The following is a 22,669-nucleotide window of genomic DNA, read 5'->3' as shown; positions in this document are numbered from 1 at the left end:
TGGGTGGGTGAAAAGATAAGTGAATCACAGAGTGGACTGATGGATGGATGGGTGGATGATTGAGTGGATGTACTGATGATGGATGGCAGAGTGGATGTATGTATGGATGGATGGATAGATGGGTGGCTGAGTGGATAATTGGATGACAGACTGGTGGGTGGATGGTTGGATGGCAGAGTGAATGGACGGATGGGCGAGTGGATGGGTAGACGAATGGCAAAATGGATGGATGGCAGAACAGAAGATTGGCAGAGCAGATGGATGGTAGACTGAATAAATGGATGAGATATGAAAAGACTGATGATGCAAGAAAGAATAGGTACAGAATGTAAAGCTAAAATAGTGGATAACAGTGGGTGGATGGAACAGAGAAAGGATGAATGAATAAATGCTTGGACAGGAAAGACAATAGAGCTCTTCTAGGGAGGTTTGCGATCACTTGCTGCACTTGCTTGGTGCCATCAGAGCTTTAGATCAGCGTGGGGGGTTTCTTTATTTTCTTGCTACTCCCTTGCTGTGCACTGTCAGTGACCTGTCCAAAGATGGCATGAGAGAGTTGAAATTGGACCATCAATTCAAAGACTCATGGCCAAATTCTTGAAGGTAAAGTTCCAACTGGACTTGTATGGGACTGTATCAGACCCGAGCGCCATCAGTTGGCATAAACGTTTGGGTCCAACCCAGTCTAGCATGACCAGAAGGCCCTGGTTGGCTCTTTATGCTTTTAAATCATACATTTCAGTTTACTCTTTAAAAATGTATACCTTGACTTTTACTTACTGGATTTTTTTGTCATTTTGATTTTGGTTTGTTCATTAAATTGACATCTATTTTTCAAACCTGCTGTGGAGTCTTTCTTTGGTGTGCTCACTGCATTACTGTGTTAAGTCTGACTGCTCTGTGCTAAGCTACCGGACATTAAGTACAGGTTGATTATTGGTGTGTATCTGACTTACCCTGAATTTGATTGTGATTCCTGCTTGGACTGGGTGCATACCTCTGCCAACCAGAAACCAAATTTCTAACACAGTGGTGTTCTCTTTGCTAACAAGACATTTAAAACTTTCTCGAAATATGTGAATGGCGGTGAGGGCACATCATTGCCATTAATGTACCAAAGGTTACACCGTTCTTTCACTCACATATACAACACCATGTCCAAGTAGCATGCAGAGTGGAAGGTGCTCACATTGATTGTCTTATCCCAGCCCAACTAAGATGATCATGAAGTTGTATAACACTATAATTATTGACCTACCAGCTGAAGAACTATATCTTAAAAGTAAATTGAAACCCCAATTGGAAAATGGCATAACCGGCACAGCAGCCCTTCTGCTCTCGACAGATAAAGTATATCTCTGCAAATGGTAACTTCCTTTTAATTCAAGTAAAATAGATACACCGGACATACTACAGACAAGTCAGCAGGGCCAGATTTGGTTTGACAAGTGATTCGAACTGCTGAAAGACAGGTAGGCTGACATTTTACATTTCACATGAGTGTGTTCCCCAAATACAATCATTTTTGTGTAATGTTACACCTGTGCTAAAGGATATGACGGCTCCCAGTCAGTACTCCCCCCATTGATGGCATTGTTAGGCTAGGAAACCGATGTTCTCAAAAAATATTGTAACTACGTTGCACTAGCCTTATCGTTGGCAAAACGCAGAGTAGCCCTGACCTTGGGACGGAGCAGTCCCCCCAAAATGGAATACTGAATGGGAAGTCTTCTCAACATTCTTTTAACAATTAATGCAGTCCTTCTGTGGCATACTCTAGAGATATGTAGGGCTTATTAAGGACATATCTTGCAAACATGGCTGTACCCTGCTTCCATTTGCAAAGTGTGAACTGATATGGATCTTGTTGTCAATATTAGGTACTTTAAGATTTCAGGTTTTGTAAGGATATGATACTGTTGCCAACCACGATTGTATCAAGCTGGTGACTTACTGATTTTAGTCTATTAGCTCTACTATGGTGAATACTTCTTATGGGACATTTGTGTGTTGCTTAGGTCTCACCACAAACACTACTGGAGGTAGAAAGATTATCTTCACACATTTGCCGAAGATCAACCCTCCAGATGTAACCAGACTAATGCAATTTAGACTAGCTTTAAGAATTTTGTAGACAGGTGGATTGCTCTCGTATACTCCTAGCAGAAGGATCAACATTTACTCATTCTGGCCTTCCTTAAGCTCCCACCAGTGAAAGAAATGATGGTGAAAATATACGGTCCTAATTTTTGATCCTGGGTTTTTGAAACCGATGGCATGCCAACACTTCAATCAAACTAAAAGTGTGGTTGTTCAAAGCTTTGTAAAACGTTTGAAGTGTTTTGTAGGCATATATCATAGTTACATGCTGATGGGTTGCAACATTTTATAATGGCAGTTAATGTTCTCTTTTGTGTCAAAACTTTTACTCCTTTTCCTTTACTGTCTTTTCAGATTAATCTACGAGAAGCCAAACATCTTACAACCTCCGTGAGTGTTTACTGCCTTTCTTTTTCTGTTAATACAATTATTTAAGTGATTTTGTGTATGAAGGCATGTTGTTGTATCTATTGAAATCTCGGACCGAGAAACTGAAGGCCGGCCAATGATGTGCCTAAACATGAAAAAATATCTCCTATGTTAACTTGAACTCTTCACAGCTTCATGAGTGAACAAAGTGTAAAATGCCAGCTACTCGTAAGGGGTTTAAGAAAGGAGTGGAGAGGATGGTGCTTTAAAGTGAACTGGAATCGAGATTTTGAAACAGTTTTGATCTTGCATTGAACTCATTTAATCCTTATTGAGAAAAAAGCCTGAAGACATGCATGTTCAGACAGCCGTTGAGCAGTTAGCTTGAGTGTTTAGGAATTCCGCCTTTTTGTCTCAAAGGAACCAGTCCCTTTTCACGCAAATTGCTTTTCATTCTCACAGACCACTAGCCCATTAGGGTACCCGTCTCCAGAGGTAAATTTTATCTGATCTAATGAAATAGAAGGCATTGTAGTTTACAATCGAATCAGGGTGTAAAGAAAAGAAGTTCTTTGGTGGGTGACAAAGACCCCAATCAACAGTGAGATGCAAACCATGCAAGGATCGTCTGTGAAAGTGACATGCCACTCTTCCTAAAGCCTCCATCTAGCTTGACCCTGCATTTTGTGACCCCTGGTTTTGGACAGATCTATCTTTGTAGCGCCCATTGCAATAATCCAAGACAAAAAAGGAGGAGCATGGATGTTTTCTCTACATGGTTAACTCGGATTTCCTCGGAAATTTTACTGACCAACATTTTGACCTCAGTTTTATAGAAGTGTCCAAGTGTAATCTGGATACTAAAGAAAATAAATATTGTTACATTTATTCAGTGTGCAGATGAGAAGAACTGTTATGCTTTTACTGCATAGCTTCACCCAACAAGCTATCCTCAGTTTATTTTCTCTACGTCAGCCAGCGAGGCTCTTCTAATTTGTCATGTACCCTTTAGCTGGAAACGAAGCTGAGTGTTTGTGTAGGAGTAGTTTTGCAGATAGTATAAGCCTATGAAGGGCATAAGAGATTACATATAAATATTAAAACTGTCTTGAAGGACACAGCTGTAATTGGCAAGCAGACCTGCCTCTGTTCAATATTTTGGCTTCTTTGGCTCAGTTTCAGAGAGAATAAGGGCACAGGCCTTGTCTAACACCCACAGCAGGGACAAGTTAATCAATAAGCAAATAATGTTTCTCAGTTTGAAATGCGATAGAGAGATCTAAGAGGAACAATAATTCCATCTCTCTTATTAACAATTGAGGAGGTCTATTCACCATGTTGGGTAATAGTTAATCATTGGCTGAATGCCGATTGTTCAGTCTAATCCTGCTCATGGTTACTTTCTAGAAGCAGAAGATTACTCGCAACTGTTCTTTCACATAAAAAATATCACAGAGCACCTCGGAAATATGTTTTATCGACTCCATCCTTCTTTTAACACTAGAGGCTAACTGCTTTTCACCCTGCTGTTAGGAGTGTTCAAGAGTTGAGGCCAACAAACCTTCAATGATTTATTTTCTCTAAGGAAGCACACACGCGTCTCTAAATTTGGTACCCTTTACATTGACAAAGAGTTGAGTGTTGTCTGTTCAGGCCTGATTTTGCAGATAGTGTAAGCTTATGAAGGTAATAAGAAGCTGTATATAAATATTACATAATGCAGGACGACAATGAAGACCACTTATTAACCTCGAGGCTGCATTGCACAGAGTACCAGCACAAAGAAGCTTGTCTGACTCCTGCAGCAGGGACAAGGTAGTCAAGCAGCATAGGATGATCCACAGTGTGAAATGCTGCGGATAGATCAATGATGGCCAAGAATCCCATCTCTCCTTTCTCGCCATTTTATGGGGCATGTTAAAGGCAGATTTGAGCAAATTAAGTCTGAAGCTGGGTATTAACCATTTTTTCTCCTGGAAAAAGCAAGCAGTACCTCAGCAAGAACATGTTGTAACTACTTCTCTATGCGTTTACTACTAGAGGATGACATTTTTCACCCTGCCAAAGGGTGTGCTATAAATCAGCAGTGGCAGGATGAAAATAAGCTGCCGGACATATTGAGCAAATGGCTACAAACCAATAAGGCATACTTGAAGTATTGCTTATGGTTGGTGATTTCAGAGGACTTCACTATGGTATACAGAAAAGTGATGATGGAATGCTTGAATTAATCTTAGCCACTGATACTCAGGCCGCATCCCAATCCATTGTTATTTTGCATACCATGCGACCTTCGTTTGGACCCAGCTATAGTCAAATCGGCCTAAGCCCTCTTCCAATGACAACAGTCTACCCCTAACTGCCAATCCAAGTCCTCACAGAATAAGAACACAAACAAAAGAGGACCGGTTTTACCCTAGTTATGGGCTCAACAGCCAGGTATAGCACGGCTCAAAGTTTTAAAAAATAGCTTTACTCAGGCTGAATTTCAAAGTTAGAGAGCATTATAAAGGCAGAGAACCTTTGTAGAGATGAACACCATACATGCTACTGATTGACTGGCCATCCCGAAAACAGAAGTATCAATCAGTCATAGTCTGTAAAGCAGGGGTTATCACCTCGTGGGGTAGCTAGGTGCTCAGGATAGTTGCAGTGTGCCCGAGCTACTCCTCAAAGAGACAGGTCTTGAGTTTTTTCTGAAGTCGAGGAGGGTGTGTAAGGTGCGGAGGTGGAGGGAAGGTTGCTCTAGTTCTTGGCCACTAAGTAGGAGAAGGAGCGCCCTCTGCAGTAGCTGCATCAGATTCTCGGACCTGGGCAAGGGTTGTCGAGCGGATCTCCCTGGTTGGCTGGTGGAAGGAGAGTCTGCGGTTGTTTGGTTGGGTCCGAAGTTGTGAGTGCCTTTTGAGAAGTTTGAATTTGCACCTCTTGTGCACCGGCAGCCAGTATAGACCTCTGAGAAAGGGGGGGGGGATGATTTGAGTTCTTCTAGGAAGACCTAGGACGAGTCTTGCTGCTGTGTTCTGGATGGTCTGGAGGCGGTGGAGCAGATGGGTGGGGAGTCCCACTTAGAGATTGTTTTGGTAAACTAGTCCGCTGGTGATGATGACTTGGGTGACTGTTTTTCTGGTTTTAATGAGGAGCCATTTGAAGATCTTCTGTAGCATAGGGAGGTTGTGGAAGCTGGAGGAGGCCACTGCGTTTATCTGTTGTTTGAAGGGGATTTTGCTGTTTATGATGAGGCTGAGATTGTGGGCATGGTCAGTTGATGACCGGGTTGTCCAATTGTAGAGGGCCACCCTGAGTCATCCCAAGGGAAGGGGTTGCTTCCAAAGATGATCACTTCCGTCTTGTCCTTGTTCAGTTTCAAGTAGGTGGATTTCATCCAGAGGGGGGTGTGTGTCATGGCGTTGCTGAACTTTTCTATGGGGGTGGTGTGGTCTTCGGCAAGGGAGAGTATTACTTGGGTGTCAGCATAAGATGATTTTTGAGTCCATGGGAAGAAACAATCTTCCTTCTGGCCCAGGTTGAAGAAGCAATGTGGGCATGGGTCATTGGGTGAGCTGGAGTAGGTTGAAGTCATGAGGGCAGCTGTTTCCTGGATGGTAAGTGGCTTCCAATCCATGATGAGGTGGCTGGGGGAGGTCTCGTACGGGGTCAGAAGGTGTTCGATGCTGGTGGGTTGTGATTGAGGGATACTGTAGTTAGCTGTGATTTTGTCATGGAAAAAGTCAGCTAGAGAATCACAGAGTGCCTGGGTGGGTTGGATAGTGTTTGCGGTGGCTGCTGGGCAGGAAAGCTCTTTGACGATCTTGAGAGTTCCTTTGGGTGGTTGGTGCTCTCCTCGATGTGGCTGAGTAGGGTGATCTTTTTTACTTCTTTGAGGCAGAGATGATATTTGTTTAGAGGAACTTTGAAGGTGGTCTGGTCTGCGGGGTCCCTGCTGCCTCACCACCACCTTTCTAGCCTTTTGCATTCTCTATTCAGTGTGTATAGTTTGGGGGTGAACCACATAGTGGGCTTGCTGGATCTTGTGGGGGTAGAGTTCCTTGCCTGACCACTTTGTTCACACCATTGATAATCCATTGGGAGAGATCGCCGGCATCTTGTTTGAGGTTTCCAGAGAGGATGGGTTTGCTGGCCTGGAGGAAAGTGGTCCATTGGGTCTCTGTGACTTCCCCCATCTGTGGAGTGGGGGTGGTTGGGGTGTGTTGGACGTCTCCTTTCTGCTGGTTTTGGTGCAGTGTACCCAGGTGGTGGTGAGCTTCTTTGTGTGGCTGACCTTGATTTTTTCACTGGTTGTGAAGATGAGGTCCAGGGTGTGGGCTAGTATGAACTATGTGGTGCTATTATGAGATATTAGGAAACCCAAATAGTTTCCTCATCAATGAATGTTATTCACCTTTTCCTTGCCTGGAGATTCTCCTACATTCCTTGTTTCTATTTAAACTACTACCTTTTCTAGGCAGTGCCATCTCTCTACATATTTGCATAACTGCTTCCGTCCTTCACATCTTCTCTTGTCTTGTGGCCCTTCTCAGATTTATTGGTGTTGCCCTTATATTACCTCCTGTAGATTGTTAGCTAGTCCTCCCATTTCCCTAGGGCACTCTTCAAACATCTGTCTCTCCACTTGTTTCCAGTTGAACTACTTTGGGAGATTAATTGTCCGGTGAAGCTCCAAAAGATTCACAGAGTTCCAGCGTTTTGTGCCTTCTATTTTTTCTGCTTTACTTCTCAAAAAACTATGAACTCTTTTTAAATTATAATAGCATAACTTGTTCTTCAGTCACAATTCTACTTTTGCTTAAAGTTACATAAAAAAAAGTTTTATGACTTGCTGAAGTTATTATGTGGCTTTTTTTGACATCTGTAAAAGTAGTATCCCCTCTTTTCACATAGCTCGCATTTTACAAAGTTGAATGATTGCAGACTGCAGTTCTGCAACTAAATCCTTAATTGTTTAATCTATTTGGACGTTTGATAACTAATACTAAAAGATTGACACTAATAGTATTATTTGAGCTTTGCAAGCTTTTAAGAGATGTTTTATTTAGCCCTGCAATTTTGAAAGTAAGCAAAAATGTGTAAAGTCAGTCACCACCCTTTGATTTGGGCAATCAGACCATATGGGGATGGTGTGGCGTAAAGGCCTGAGCTGCTGACTTCGCAGCTGGGGCAGCCAGGTTTGAGTCTCTGCATTGGCTCAACATTCTGTGATTCTGAGAAAATCACTTAATCTCCCTCTGCCCACAATTCAGCGCTTTGAGACTGTATACGGGTCTCGGAGACCGCGTCTTCCCTACCTTGGATCCGCCATTATTCGGCAGGCTCCCTCGAGACGGCGTTGCGTTCCCCTGGCAACGAGGGGACACCGCGCCGCAGCAGCTGCATCAACTTCTGGGTTCCGGAACTTGAAAAGGGGAAGGACGGCGATCCTAGGGCGCGGCAGGCCACGGAGAGAACGCCGACCCTGGGAGCAGCTACACAGACAGCCAAACCGAAGACACAGGAGCCCGACACCAGAGGGGGTGAAAAGACGCTGGAAACGGCAAAAGGAGAGACACCGAGGACGCGAGAATCCCGCCACGACCTCGGAGGGTCGTGGCTTCGGAAGGTACGGTCCCTCCTAGGCACAAGGGGGTCACGGGGAACCACGAGCACTGGGGAAGGGTACCAGGGAGGCGGGAGGAAGGGAAGGGAGGGTTATTGAGTCACAAAGGAAGGGGAAGGAAAGGAGCCAGGAACTGCACAGACACCAGGAACCCCAACCCCCCACCCCCTGTGACACATCCTCACCGATCCACCCTGCTTGCTACCTTTCCCAGTATGAGCACAATAAACAAAACCCGTTCCTACAGAAGGACTTACCCGTTTCTTTCTTTCCTTCATGCTCCCGGAATCTGAGCGAGGGGTCCGCGTCTTCCACCATCAGGACAGACCAGAGGGAGAGGAAACCTAAGGAAGAAAGAAGAAATTAAGGAGGACAGAAAACCTGAGTCTTACCAGAAACCTATAAATACCGAACAAGTGAATATCCTGTGAAAAGAAACAGAGAATAAAACTTAAAGCATAAGACCCATATACCACTTCTCCGACTCTGCTTTATCCGCTCGTATACCAGCCTACCACAGAGACTCTGACCCAGACTTTACAAATCCTGGATTTGTTTATTTATGAGACCAAATTGTTGATTATTGCTCAATGTCTTTTCTTTTTTTTTAACAAAAAATAAATACCGAACAAAACGCTCGACCTCAACACACAACCTCATCATAGTGCCTCCACCTCAGCACAGCTTCTACCCTTTTCAGTCAATGACCATGGCGACAATATCAAGACTAGCCCATAAAATCAAATAATAATACAGACAGTTTACAGAGTGCCATGTTCAAAGCAATTTCTATCTGCAATTGAGACCAAAAAGACATCCATGCTAAATTAGTCATTGTCTATGCAGTTATATCTCATTTAAAAAAACTAAAACTTTAATTTGAGCCACAGTTCTTGACCAACCGTTGCCATGAAGTGGATCCATTCCTGAGACTTTAACACAGCACTTAATAATTTTGTATTATGTCAATAGAATTCGGATCAGATGTGCCATGACCTACATTGAAGCCCTTTATCGTGTTTGTTATTTAATTACACCTTCTAGCTGAGCTTCTCGATCATTCAGGGGATCCTCCTGATAGCATCAGTTGTAAGTAGTGGCTTTGGCTAGTCCTGCATTTGTGGCATTAATGGCCTTGTCCTTATATGGTTTGATTTGCTTGCTGTCCTTGGAGCCACCCATCTCTGCAATACACAGTAGAGAAGATGCCACTAGACCATCATTTTTCAGCTTTATGCCAAGGTTTTCTGTGGTGTTCGGAGTCTGTACCACTGCATAGGTAAACTGAGAAACCCAACTCTGGTGCCTCTACATTCCATGTTTGATAACACAAGGGTAACCATGGAATCCATAGGGAGCTGTGTAAATTAGCAATGTTCTCAAGAAACAGAGGTCAGTAATATATAATAAATAAACAACAGCTCATGGAAAACATAATGCATTCCAAAAACAATGATTTAAAAAAATAAATCAAAGAAGCAATTTCAAGTGTATAAGTGACAGTGGGGAAAAAAACATACTGGGTGCTCATGTGACAATGACACAAATGAGCGTATCACAATTTTCGCAATCTGTAAGCAGCCTGTACATTCAAAATAAGTAAGAGAGGTCTGCTCAGTTAGTCAAAGGCATTTCGATACACATACATAAAGGGATCATCAGCAGGCATCGGACATACCTTTTCACAGTGAACCAATTAAGCCTGTAGCGTTTATCATTGGCTTGACACCAAAACCTAATTGGGCCTACTGTATTAAACATAAGCTTTCCACAAGGCAACCATCAGGCATACAGTCAGAAACTTAGAAATGCATACACAATTACAGGTGGCAAAGCAAAATACTGTCTTGCTAAAGAGGGCCTAACAATGAAGATCACGGTGCACATCTTCTATCCTCATGCTTTGGCAAGTGGGTAATCATCCCCAAATCTCTTGATCACAACAGTAGTCTGTAAGATTCCATCCACCAAAATACTTCTCTGGAATTTTTAATAACGAGTAATACATACCCATAAATCCCTGTTGACTAACACATGCTTTTCACAACAAAACCGTCAAGCCCATTGCCTTAAATGTTTTATAATTAGTAGGTCAGACATATACCCTTGATCACTGACTTACATACAGATTTAACTCAGACAAGCTCTATTGAGTAGAAGCTTTTCCACAAGGCAAATGGTGCAATAAAAAGCACACATTTTCAGTGAAAGCACACATTCTATGCCAAATCAAAGTCTGTACTCTCGTGATCCAGCATGTGGGAGGAACTTAGGCCCCTCTCTTAGTGATATACTTCAGAAGAATCTTTTTCTCTTGATTGTATAAGTTTTTTGCAACAATTGCCAGGCATAAAAATGATATAGGTAGATGTGTGACTCACTCATCACAATGTTCAATTCACTTTCTTGCATGGGGAAGTACAAGGGAACCCCATTTAGGCATAGGGCTGCCATATCCAGCATTATGTGGGTGAGTTCAAGCAACACACTTCCTCCCCCGAGAGAAGTCTTGGTCCCAGTATTCCCTCCTGTCAATATTTTTTGTGAATTATGCATACTATATTTCTCAACTGATAGTCTACTGAATTCCATTTTTTTATCTACAAGATGCCATTCATATAGGTAAATCATCAATTATCTGCTTTGTTTTTTCCCATTTCATTCTTCCTATCCAGTGTTTTCCCCCTCCTTGATTTTGAAATCTGATTAAATGAACTTTTTATTTATCTGTTTGCGTTGTCATGCAGTCATTTCAAATTAATAAGCCAACACATACAGGAAAGGAAGACGATTGTGCTGGACAGAGATTCATGCTATGTTCTCATGCATGCAGTATGTAAAATGTGCTTTAGGCAAATGTCTTATGAAAATTATTTTCTGAACTTCAAGTAAGAGTTTAAAAGATGACAGTTCTAAGGGGTGGGGCCTTGATACTGTAGTGATCTTACTTTTCCTCTTAACCACTTACATTTGATTGGCGCTAACTTCCATCAAGCCTATTCTTTATTGGACAAGGTTGTGGACCAACAAGTGCATGACCCACTACAAAGAAGCTCTCCGGGATATTTTTGCAAATTAGGGCAAGACCAAGCCTTCCTGTTGGCCCATGTCACCACTCTAAAAAAAATATGGGATGCACATACTTCTGGGACAATCCTAGTACAATGGCAATACACAGCATAAAGATGATCATCAAGAGTCTACACTCTGAAAGTTTGAGCGCCCAGTGGGCACTTTTGAGGAGTTGCTTACTCCAGTCATTTCTGGCCACCAAATGCTCAATAGATTATGAACCATGCTTCCAGAAGAAAAAAATTAGATCCTACACCTAAAGTTCAGATTTGGAACCTTGCCAGTTGTGCCCTATACCAAAAAGTGGTCAAAGAGCACAAGTAGTAGCGACCAACTAGTGTATGTTCAAGCTCTGAGGCCATGAGTCTGTTTGGTGCTACGTACTGCAAGGCATATACACCCAGAGAGTGTGAAAGGAGATCCTTAGACCACTATTTTAGCCCACAATATAAGAAGGTGGAGTCAGACATTTTCGCTATGCAGCTGGGCAGATTCAGAACCCCTTATTGAGAAAGTGGCTTCCTACGTCTTCTGGGCATGGAAATTGACCAGATGCAATCTCACTATTAAATCAGGGTTTAATACAAGAGACTTGGCAATCCTGCAGGGGCCAACCTGCAGTGGGCCAAAATGATTTTAGACATTTCTCTTTTTTCTCACCAGCGTAAAATAATTTGTTTTAAACTTTCCTTGAGCTGCTCTGTTTTGTATGGCCCTCGGGCTGAAGCTAATAAATACATTAAATTGAATCGAATTGATAGCCTGGGATGACAGCAAACAAGTTCCACCACTTCTCAGATGGCCCATTATTGACAAACTGTATATGGGAGCTAACATCAGCACAACATATCAATTTACAGTGAGACAATTTTGCTCCACATGAGCTGAAGAGAGGATGGTTTACAAAACCTTAAAGGTTTATTAACAGATTAATCGAAGTTGCAAAAGCTGATCATTTAGTAAATCAGTATATTGAATCAGCATAAATATCAAATCTATTGTTAAATCTGAGATAATATATTGTGTAGATGAAAAAGCAAATCATTACAAGAAACGCAAAATAAAGGCTGTATTGGTTCAATAATGGAACGTCCCTAATCTAAATAAAGAATCAAAGAATGGCAAGGGCAAATCTTGAGCGGAAGTTGTCAGTCTCAAATGAACCAAAGTAAGGCCCCAATTTATACTTTCTGATGCAAAACTGCACTAATGCAGCTTTGCGTCAAAAAAGTTAGGGCTGACTAGCGCCAGTTTTCAACGCCACTCGGGCGTCAATTGTATACTTCGACACTGGGTGGCGGTAAAAAATGTTTAGAGTAATTTTTTTCCACGTTAACCATTGCGCCTTGTCCTAAGGAAAAATGACGTTAACGGAGGAAAAATTACTCCAATCTGGTTTACGACATGGAAACACGTCGCAGAGCGGAAATGCACCATTTTTGCCCGCAATAGCATCAAAAACAGATGCTAACAGAATCAGTGCAAAGCAGCCCCAAAATGGATTCCAGAAGCCAGGAGAGACCCCAGGGAAACCCCAATCAACCAGGAACAGCCATCAGGACACAAACAAGACCTAGGGGAGGGAGAAGAAAAGGAGGACGTGTCGTTTCAGCACAGAGGAGCACAATCACTGGTGAGAGAAGTGACGGAGCATCAAAATGTTACTCTGTCACCTCCAAATTGGAAGGAAAGAGGCAATCTGGCAGCAAATTGTGGATAAGGTCAACAGTTTGGCAGAGGTTAGGAGAACTGTGACTGGGTGCAAGAAACACTGGCATGACTGCAGTAGAAGGACCAAGGAAAAAATGGCACGGAACAGGAAGGCAGCACTGCAAACTGGAGGTGGGAGTCGAGCACCGCAAGAGGACATGGATGAGATGGTTGCAGCAGTCATCCCGGAAGAAATTGTCACAGGCATACAATGCACAGGACAGTCAGAACAGTCCAGAATACCAGGAAATGCCACAAATGCAGGGTAAGTTGCGTTGGGGAAATATATGCCTAAATGTCAAGTGCAAGAAGGGGGACGCACATAGGACTCACACAATGTATGTCATAGGAGCACAGAGGGATACAATGCACACTAAGCAACCTTCACCATGCCATCGTAAGCTTACCCATGTACCTGCACCTTGGGAGTGCCATGCACCATTGAAACATACACAGCCTGGACATATTAAGAACCCCACGCCTAAATACCCACATGTACAAATGCAGCACATGGGATGGCATGTATAATCACTGTGCCACTGGTTGTGATATCACTAAATCCCTTGCGTGTAGTCACATTAATACCACTAACATGACCAAGACATCAGAGACCAGGTAGTCAGTCAACACCATTCCTGGGGCAACTACACAGTGGTGTCCCTTGCTGTAACATTTTCTAACAGCTTTGCCTCATTGCCCAAACGAATGTGTGTCTCATCTCACAGCACACTAGTCATTGCAACTGTCCCAACAGTCCCCAGGCATGTGCCGGTAGCACCACCACACTAATAAAACACATCCACATGAGGCAGCCATCCCTACATCACAGTCAGGGTGTCCCCTGGGAGCATGGAACAATTGACTCAACAGGTGCCGGTGGAACAGCAGGCTGGACTGGACACACCAGCTAAACTGAAGTTGTGTTCAACCACACATATTGATGCTGAACTGAAATGTACCCATACACAAAATATGTGCCACAAAAAGCAAACAGTAGGTCACAACAGTTACAGGCTGAGCCCACAACTATTTGGACACAACCATGTCAGGCACATGGGAACTGGGAAATAAACACACTCATACAGCACATCTGGGGTATGGCTTTCACGGGCTATGGTGCATGGGCAAGCCGGTGTTGGTAAGACTGCCAGTGCAGTGTACCCACTGCACTTGGGAGTATGAGTCACACGTTGGGATGGCGGCTGGTAATATGTCTGCACATGATAGTTCTGTGGGGCACACACTAGACAATATAGATGGATCAAATACACCTGGAGCGTAGTGTTGAAGGTATTACTGGTCTGGTGTCACAGGAGGATTGATGCAATGGCCAGTCTCAACTGCTGGTAACCTGCCATGTCCAGGCCATTGGCCCATGGTGCATTACACATTGACAACAGTTGCCACCACCACCTGTGCTGTAGGGGGTGAACAATTACACAGTGGCAGTCAGGTGCCCCTTGGACTGATGCACATGAAATATGAACTACCTCAGGCCCTGACCTGAGTAGAACTCCTCAGAATTGGCAATGTCCATAGACACATTTACCATCAGGCACTGTCACAAACAGAATGATGTACAAAGTAGAAATTTCATATCCATATTGGCCATCCCTAGGTTCAAACCTGTGCTTTTGTCACATGTGATGTACTGTCACCATGCTGAACTCATGTATCATAGTGCAAGGAGGGCTGCACTGAGGGGGAGGGCATAGTTGTTCAGTAAGGTAAACAACCTATTCCGACAGGAGTAGACCAGTACTCTGCCAGGTCCATGAGCGCTATGCAAAGTAGCGCACAAACACAAATCACAACATGAGGAGACATCAATGGCAACAAGAGCACAGTGTGGCGACTATTCCATCCCTGGGGTGGTGCAAGGTCTCAGCACAGCATGGGTGTATGTGAAACATGTAAGAGTAAGATAGGCGAAAGTTGCCATGTGTGGTGCTCTGCCATGAGCACAGCAACACACATTATAAGGCAACACCATGCAAATTGATGCAAAGGGAGGGTAGTACAAAATAAGAGGCCTTACCAGCCAAATAAAGCCTCCCAGCTCCTTTTCCCCCATTCTGGTCAGCCTCCCCCTGCCAGACATTGCACTGGGGTACAGGTTGAAAAAAAATGTGTACAGTAAAATGGAGAAACAGAAATAATGAAAGGAAAACCGAATACCCAAAAATTCAATAACCCAACTAACCCAGACAGACACCCGACAGCACATGTACAAGGTAAAATACACTAAACACAATAAATTCACAGAAACTGAGACAAATGACAATAAAATACAACAGTAAACATGACAGGAGGGACAGCACAAGATAGACTAAATCGCAAGAAGACACCACCAATCCCAAAATGCAACCACACAGTCAAAAGAGGCACAGACTGTAAAGAGAAAGTGAAAGTACACCCACTGTACCTTTCCTGTGAACACGATATCCTATTACATCACTTCCTGTGCCCTTGCGACACGATTTGTTATGCGTGTATTTTGTTGACGCATCTGATATTTGCATGAGTATTTCTGACGCATGACTTGGGTGCGTCAATTTACATATACGCGTTACCCTTATGCATTGATTTCACAGTAAATCAGCATTGTGAGGAGTGCGAAGGTGGAAAGTACGCTAAGGGCCCCTGGGTCATGTAGTTTGTGTTTGCAGATATTGTTGACGCATTTGCGTCTTTTTTTAAACATTTTTCTTTTTATTCTAATCTTGATTGCTTGATTTTGAGATTTGTTGATGTATGCACCCCGTATCAGCATATTAATTGTATGTGCTGGGCTTCAGTATGACATTTTGTGTATGGCCACATGTGGTATTCCACTGTACAATGGGATTTGTTTGTGATTGTTGTGTTACACCAATGTGTGTGTTACAAAATCAACAGCATGCAAATATCTACAATTCATGCATATGTCTGTATGTGTGACAACAGTGTATCCACATATGTTAGGCTGTCAGTACTATGCAAGCGTCATGGTATGTGATTGTGATTTGTGTTCCCTTATGTGCTTAGTATAGTTGTCTTATAGAGCATCACATTTCATGCGACATTCACAGCTCAGGGATTGTTGATGGTGGCTGATGCTTGCAATTGGCAAATGTTATGTGATCTTGAGTATGAGGATGACTTGTGTGTGGACTACACATATGTCTGACATGGGTACATCTTTGCTACATACTGTGATTTACACACACTGCCTACATTCCTACCATTTCATGTATTGAGCACAATAGCCAGTTGAAAATCATAACATTTTGCTTTGTAATTACAGTTACTTTGCAGTGGACCTGCAGCCATAGCTGTATATGTTTTCATCCATTCTGATGGCCATTCCATAGACATGTCCCTGCAAAGTGTGAGGTCATGTGTTCCCTGTAACAGGATTGAGCACCATGGCAGTGGCAGGTGTGATTTCCATGGATGTACTGCACATGCTCCATTTCTCTTACTGCTTGTCATACCTGGGCTAATCATGTTGGGCATAGTCACCAATGATGTCCTCACCTTGTCAAATCTGCTCCAAGTAGCCATTCCAAATCTCACACTGAGTTGTGTTAGTGGTCTGTTCAAACATTACAGTCTCATCATATTTTGACATCCACTGCCTCATGTGTAGACCCCTTATTTAGGTCATTTTTAGACATGTTGTTGCTGTGTGTGAAGTGCTATTGTTATACAAGTTGGCAGCATGGCTGTAAATTATGTTGTGGTCCATAAACTGTCCATCAGTTGTCACATTCACGTGATGGAGCTAATTGTGATGCATGTGATAGTAGCAGTTCACATTTACGCTTCACATGTAATGATGCTACAGTACTCTTCAGATTTGTATTTGTGACATGCTCCCTGAGGTTAGACTAATATCCTAAGGTATATGTTGGAGAGATTGAAGACAGATTGTGTGGATGAGTGAGATGTTTATTGACCAAATTTACAAGGTGAGTTACGTGACGATTATGTGAAGAAGTTCTGTACAATTTGCAGTCTGCTGCATATACCAGCAGCTGTGTTGTGGTCTTCCCCCTCATTTACTTCTCCACCATCGTCGTCCTCCTCCTCAGGACAGTCATCACCCTGCTTATATAATGGTAATTCATCCGTACACATATGTTGTGCAGGATGGCACAAGTCACTATGATCTCGCAGACCATTTCTGGGGCATGTAGGAGGCTGCCTCCAGGCACCTGAATCTGGACTTCAGGATGCCAAATGTCCTCTCCACAATGATCCGTGTCCTCCGATGTCCCTCATTATATGCACGCTCTGCTGCTGTGCTTAGGTTGTGAAATGGGGTCATTATCCATGGCTTTATGCCATAACCCGTATCCCCTGCAAAAGATTACAGGAGTAAATCTTTGTTTGGGCTTGACAGATGTAGGTCGTGTAGCATGGCAGTTGATATTAGGATCTGGTTGTGGCTCATATGTATTTGTGTTTTGGTGTGAGTTCCTAACCTTGTGTGATCTTTCCACAGCACTAGGTTGTTAGACATGACAATGTTGTGTATGGGTCAAGGACCTAGAACACTTGATTTGGATTCCACACTGATAGTCGTTATGTATGTACCATGCGTTTTATAGTGCACTTTTTTATCAGTGTGCCATCAGTAGACGGGACATGACACATCCTGACAACGCAATGGGGTCAGATGTGGTGGCAACATGATAGCACTACATTGCCTAGACATCCCATTCCTTTTGACATGTCATTGCAGATGAGGTGTGACACTTAGGGCCTATGAAATTGGTTAGTGTGAATGCACAACATGTCTCCTAAATTGGCTGCTGTGTCCTGCAACATTTCAACAATGCAAGGAGCGCCATGTGTGACATGTTACTTAGCAAACCTTTGTTGTCCCCTGCCCCAGTTGCATGTGTAGCCGCACACAAACACTACCTACCCTACATCAGGGTACTTGGCTATCTGCTGTGTGGAGGTGGATGTATCTGTGCTGTACAGTACATCGCCCTGGACTTTTGATGGGCAGTTGGCTCTTTCTGTGTGTGCAGCATGCATTTGTGCCACATTCATCTGAGTTCATAGCACCGTCTACCTCCTATTTGCAAACTGCATACTGCACCCCTGGGGTGGTATTTTTTTGTTGGCACTTCCTCCGGTCTTAAGGGACAGCAACATGTGAGTTTGCACCTTCATGCTATGTATCTTCTAGTGACAGACCTGCAGCGAGAAACATTGCACACCCCTTCCACGCTACATGCAGCATGGGAGGGTAGCCAATTTATGCTGTCGCTTAAAGTAACGTAGGGTCGTTCATCTGCCAGTATGTACATACAGTGCAGGCCATGACTATAGAACTGTGGGCTATTACATTGTTTCCTTGGTGTTCCAGAGTGGCAGCTAATGTTTGTGTCAGCCATGAGGTGTCTAAGGGTGTATATCCCATTGTCACTGGATGATCAACATAACTAGCAGTGTCTCTCCTATCTTTCAAAACAATAATGTGCATTTCTACTGTCGGCACATGCACAGTCCAGGCCAGGGGATGTTGCTCAGCTACTTAGCAAATGTGTCCCTTGGCACAGTGCATGTGTGGTCAGTGATGTCCTGTTGTCTCCTACTGGGTCCCACTATGACATCCATGATATGCACTGTCTGACTGTGTCTCTGCCCCCTGTTAGGCCATTTCTTGTATCTGGTACAGACATGATGGTGTTGTGAGTGTTGCATGTGAGGTTGCACTAGAGTGACTGTGGTTCCTCTTCTAACACATCTGGCACATGGTATGTGTTGGTGATTGATCTTGTATTTCTATCTGTGAGCGCCACTGAGTCAGGCAGATGTCTCTGCACACTACAGGTAAGTTAGGTATGTGTTGATGAGATGCAGTAGGTATTGGCGCAAGTTGTGTGGTGTTTTATATTTGTTCTGGCAGTGGTTAGCATTACATGACTTGAGACATCTGTGCCTATTGGGAAGTTACAAGACATGGGCATGGTGGATGCCCTTGATGTGTCTATGCTATTGTTTGTTTGGTGTTGTGTCCGATGTGTACATAGTGGGCAACCTGAGGCCACTTGTATTGGTCAGTGTAGTTCTGCTGTTTTCAAAGGGTACATGTCTGCACCTGTCTCTCCTGTGGTGTGTGTCAAGTTATGGGTGTATTACGTACATGTGGGTGTGTGCATTGGTGGTGTGCACTGATTGTGCTGTACTGCAGCATGTTGCATATGTGTTATCTACTGCACGTGTGTGTGTAACCCTGGCCATATGTTACTGTAGTGGTGTATGTCTTGAGTGTCAGACAGGGTTGAGGTGTTGTGTGTACATTACTAGATTTGTAGACGTACCCACAAGTAGGCCATTTCCAAATTGTCCATCCTAGAGCAATCGTACTGATCATACTGTGTCAAAATGTTTATGAATAATCTGCGGTGGTCCACCATGCCCTGCACATTAATGGGATGTGTGTGCTTTGCAATTCCTATATAAGTGGTCGGTTGCTGCAGGTGGTAGGAGGCGGACATGGGTGCAGTCCATTGCACTGAGTACATGTCACAGTGCCCGTTCCTCGGGATCTGCACGCTGCTGAACAAAAGGCCCTCCTCCCGGCGTCACCAACTCAGAAAGCTATTATAGCACAGAGTTATGATGAAGCCAGGCGGGGGAAGGGAGGTAGGGTAGGGACCTGCATGGAAAGAGATCTGAAAAGAAAAGGTTAGAACAAATATGCATATACTCATTCATAACAGTATAACTCCCCATTAGACTCTTAAATAAAGGCGTCTCTGTGATATCAGATTGAGACCCTTTGTGAATTGGGCATAGCCCCTTCTTTGAATCATGGAACAAGAACAAACTGCAACCTCTGAACCTAGAGATGGCAAGAGCCTTGGACATAGTCTGAATATCAATCGTGTAACCACTATACATTCATAAACATAAACGTTTGAGCTCAGCCTAGAAATTCTCAAAGACTTAAATATGTATCTCACATATTCTCAAAGACTTAAATGTGTATCTCACATATTATGCTTCCCAAAAAACAATGAAACTATAATTTGCTTATCTCTGAAACGTTTTCACATTGACTACCCAGGCCTGAAAGTTTTACTCATTGAATTAAAGCGCTTTGTTTGTTGGGCCGAAGCGCTTTGCTTGTTATACATGAAGCGCTTTGTTTAATATGCCAGAGAGCGCTTTTACTTGCTTTGTCTGAAGCGTTACACTTGTTATGCTAAGGGGCGCTTTACTCATGTGGCCTGAAGAGCGTTGATTGCCGTGCCAAGGGCGCTTTACTCATGTGGACTGAAGCGCCTTGATTGCCGTGCCAAGGGCGCTTTACTCATGTGGACTGAAGCGCCTTGATTGCTGTGCCAAGGGTGCTTTACTCCTGTGGACTGAAGCGCTTTGATTGCCGTGTCCAGGGTGCTTTACTCATGTGGACTGAAGCGCTTTGATTGCTGTGCCAAGGACGCTTTGCTCATATGGACTGAAGCGCTTTGATTGCCGTGCCAAGGTCACTTTACTCATGTGAACTGAAGCGCTTTGGTTGCCGTGCCAAGGGCGCTTTAGATGTGTGGCCTTAAGCTCTTTGCTCGTTGTGCTAAGGGGCGCCTTACTCATGTGATCCGAAGTGCTTTGATTGTCGCGCCAAGGCCACTATACTCTTTGAACTGAAAACACATTGCTCGTTATGCTAAGGGGCGCTTTACTTTTGGAAGTAACAACCCCCTTCAAGATTGGGCTCATCAAGACCTTACCGCTACAAGTACGACCTACTCGTATCTGAATTCACCATAGAAACAAGGCTACTCCGATTTACTGTCAAGCTGCCATGCAGGAAATCTGCTCTTCTTCAGAGGAACCCCCACGAAGTCTGACTGCATCAAAGTCTTCAAAATAGTGAGCAATGTGCTTGGGTGTGGCTGGGCTTTATAGGCCTGCCACACCCCAAGATGGCCGCTGCCTCTAGAAACCTGGGAATTGTAGTCCATGCCTAAAATAGCACTGATAAGTGCATCTTGTCCACCAATGTGCTGACCCTGCAGCTACATGAGCTTTACCACAGGGCAGGCGACGCTGATGACCACTTTTTGGAACAAGAGGGGATGACAAGTGGTGCGCATGAAGTGCCGCAAATATGTGCAGCGGAGTTTTGGGCGGGACCTGGACCGCGCACAGCTTTATTCCTGACCGCACATGTGGGAAGCCTTGGATTTGATAGAAACCCTGTTTGTTCTCCTGCTGCTTTTACTTGGTGTTAGGGAATCTGATGTGGTGTCAGGGAGATGATTGCGTCTAGGACCTTTTGCAGGAATGCAGAGACCGACGGCTATGAGACACCAGCAACCAGTGCACCCGTTGTTTGGAATGAGCCACTTGCCAGCATGTGCACACCAGCGAGCAGCTTGGTTATAGGTGGTATGTTGTGTGGGGTCTGCAGGCTGGCTGCAATTTGTGGCTGTGTTGTGCAGCAGGTGTAGAGTGGCTTGCTGGTTCAGTCTATAAGTCCTAATTCCTAATTCTGTACAGGTCCCTGAGGCCAAGGAGGGTTGCCTCTCCTGCCTTCTGCGTTGCCTTTGTGGGACTGTTGTAATGGTGGTGATTGCTGGAGATGTTGCTGTCCTCTGCGCCATCTAGCAAGCTGTATTAGTATCAACTTCATCTTGTCCTGTGGGTTGTAATGTTGCTTCTGTGTGTTTTCCTTAAGTAGTGGTGTGTTTGCCTCATTTTAGCACCTGCCCTGACCCAGGTGTTACATTTTGACCCAAATCAGGGTTAACGTCATTTTTTGGGTCTGCCTCCCACCCGTGCGTCTTTTTTTGCATCAGTGGATAAATATGGCGCTAGTGTGTTTGAGTCATTTTTTGGACGGGAACGCCTACACTGCATCTCATTGATGCAAGGAAGTTTCACGCATCCGAAAAATGACGTTAACACCATTATTTTTATGCTAGACTGGTCTGGGGTCAAAATATAAATATGTTGATAAGTTAGCGCCGGATTTGCGTAAAAAAAAAAAAAATGATGCACGTCCGTTGCAAACAGAGTATAAAATATGCCCCTAAGGCTATTCGAATATAGTCAGAAATGTTCAAGAGACACGCTCAAGAACCAAGTATAGGGGAAATCAGCAGCGTTAGGAAAAGGTCTTCCCTCAGCAAAGTCAGGTCAGTATCTGCCAAACTATCCTAAGACAAACAATTAAAAGTACTTTGGCCCTGATTTATACTTTTTGGTGCAAAACTGCACTAACGCAGTTGTGCATCAAAAAGTTTAGCACCGGCTTGCACCATTTCTGGTTAAAAAAAAAAAAATGACTCTGACCAGCCTAGCGTCATTTTCTGATAAAAAACCATCCATACCACATGACTCCTGTCTTAGAAAAGACAGGAGTCATGCCCACCATCCCAGTGGCCAGAACAGGGGACCAGGGTCCCCTGGGCATGGCCTTTGCACCCAATGCCATGTAGGGGGCCCCGCTTCAGGCCCCCCAATGGCACTTTAAGAAAAAAAAAGAAAAAAACTTAACTGTACTTACTGGGGATGGGCTTATTCCATGGTGTTCCAGGGTTCCACCACGAAAATAGACCCACAGGTCCCCTAATGCCTGCCCTGACCCAGGCACCCTGTAAATCATAACAAATTTCCAATGAACTTTGTAAGCTAATATTTCTAAAGGCTAAACAATGGGCTGTTCTCCTAACAACGCAGATTGTCAGACACTTGTGAAAGGAGAAAACATAAAAGCAATTGCAATTAACCTTAGGCTCAAACTAAAACTTTGAACAACTTTAACCCACTCGCAGTTAGGCTCATGTCAGAAAAAAA

At 43.8% G+C, this 22,669-nt stretch overlaps 1 protein-coding gene across 5 annotated transcripts in view; it reads left to right on the top strand.

The window, feature by feature from the left end:
- The window catches only part of LOC138246160 (histo-blood group ABO system transferase-like), a 317,788-nt gene that overhangs the window by 247,894 nt on the left and 47,225 nt on the right, over nucleotides 1-22,669 (top strand). For all 5 annotated transcript variants that reach the window (XM_069200462.1, XM_069200463.1, XM_069200461.1 and 2 more), the window contains one exon: nucleotides 2,455-2,490. In XM_069200462.1, coding sequence (XP_069056563.1) covers nucleotides 2,455-2,490 — 36 coding nt within the window. The remainder of the gene's footprint in view (nucleotides 1-2,454; nucleotides 2,491-22,669) is intronic.

Source organism: Pleurodeles waltl, chromosome 7 (assembly GCF_031143425.1).
Source record: "Pleurodeles waltl isolate 20211129_DDA chromosome 7, aPleWal1.hap1.20221129, whole genome shotgun sequence".
Lineage (NCBI taxonomy): Eukaryota > Metazoa > Chordata > Amphibia > Caudata > Salamandridae > Pleurodeles > Pleurodeles waltl.
This window is presented reverse-complemented; position numbering and strand designations above follow the sequence as displayed.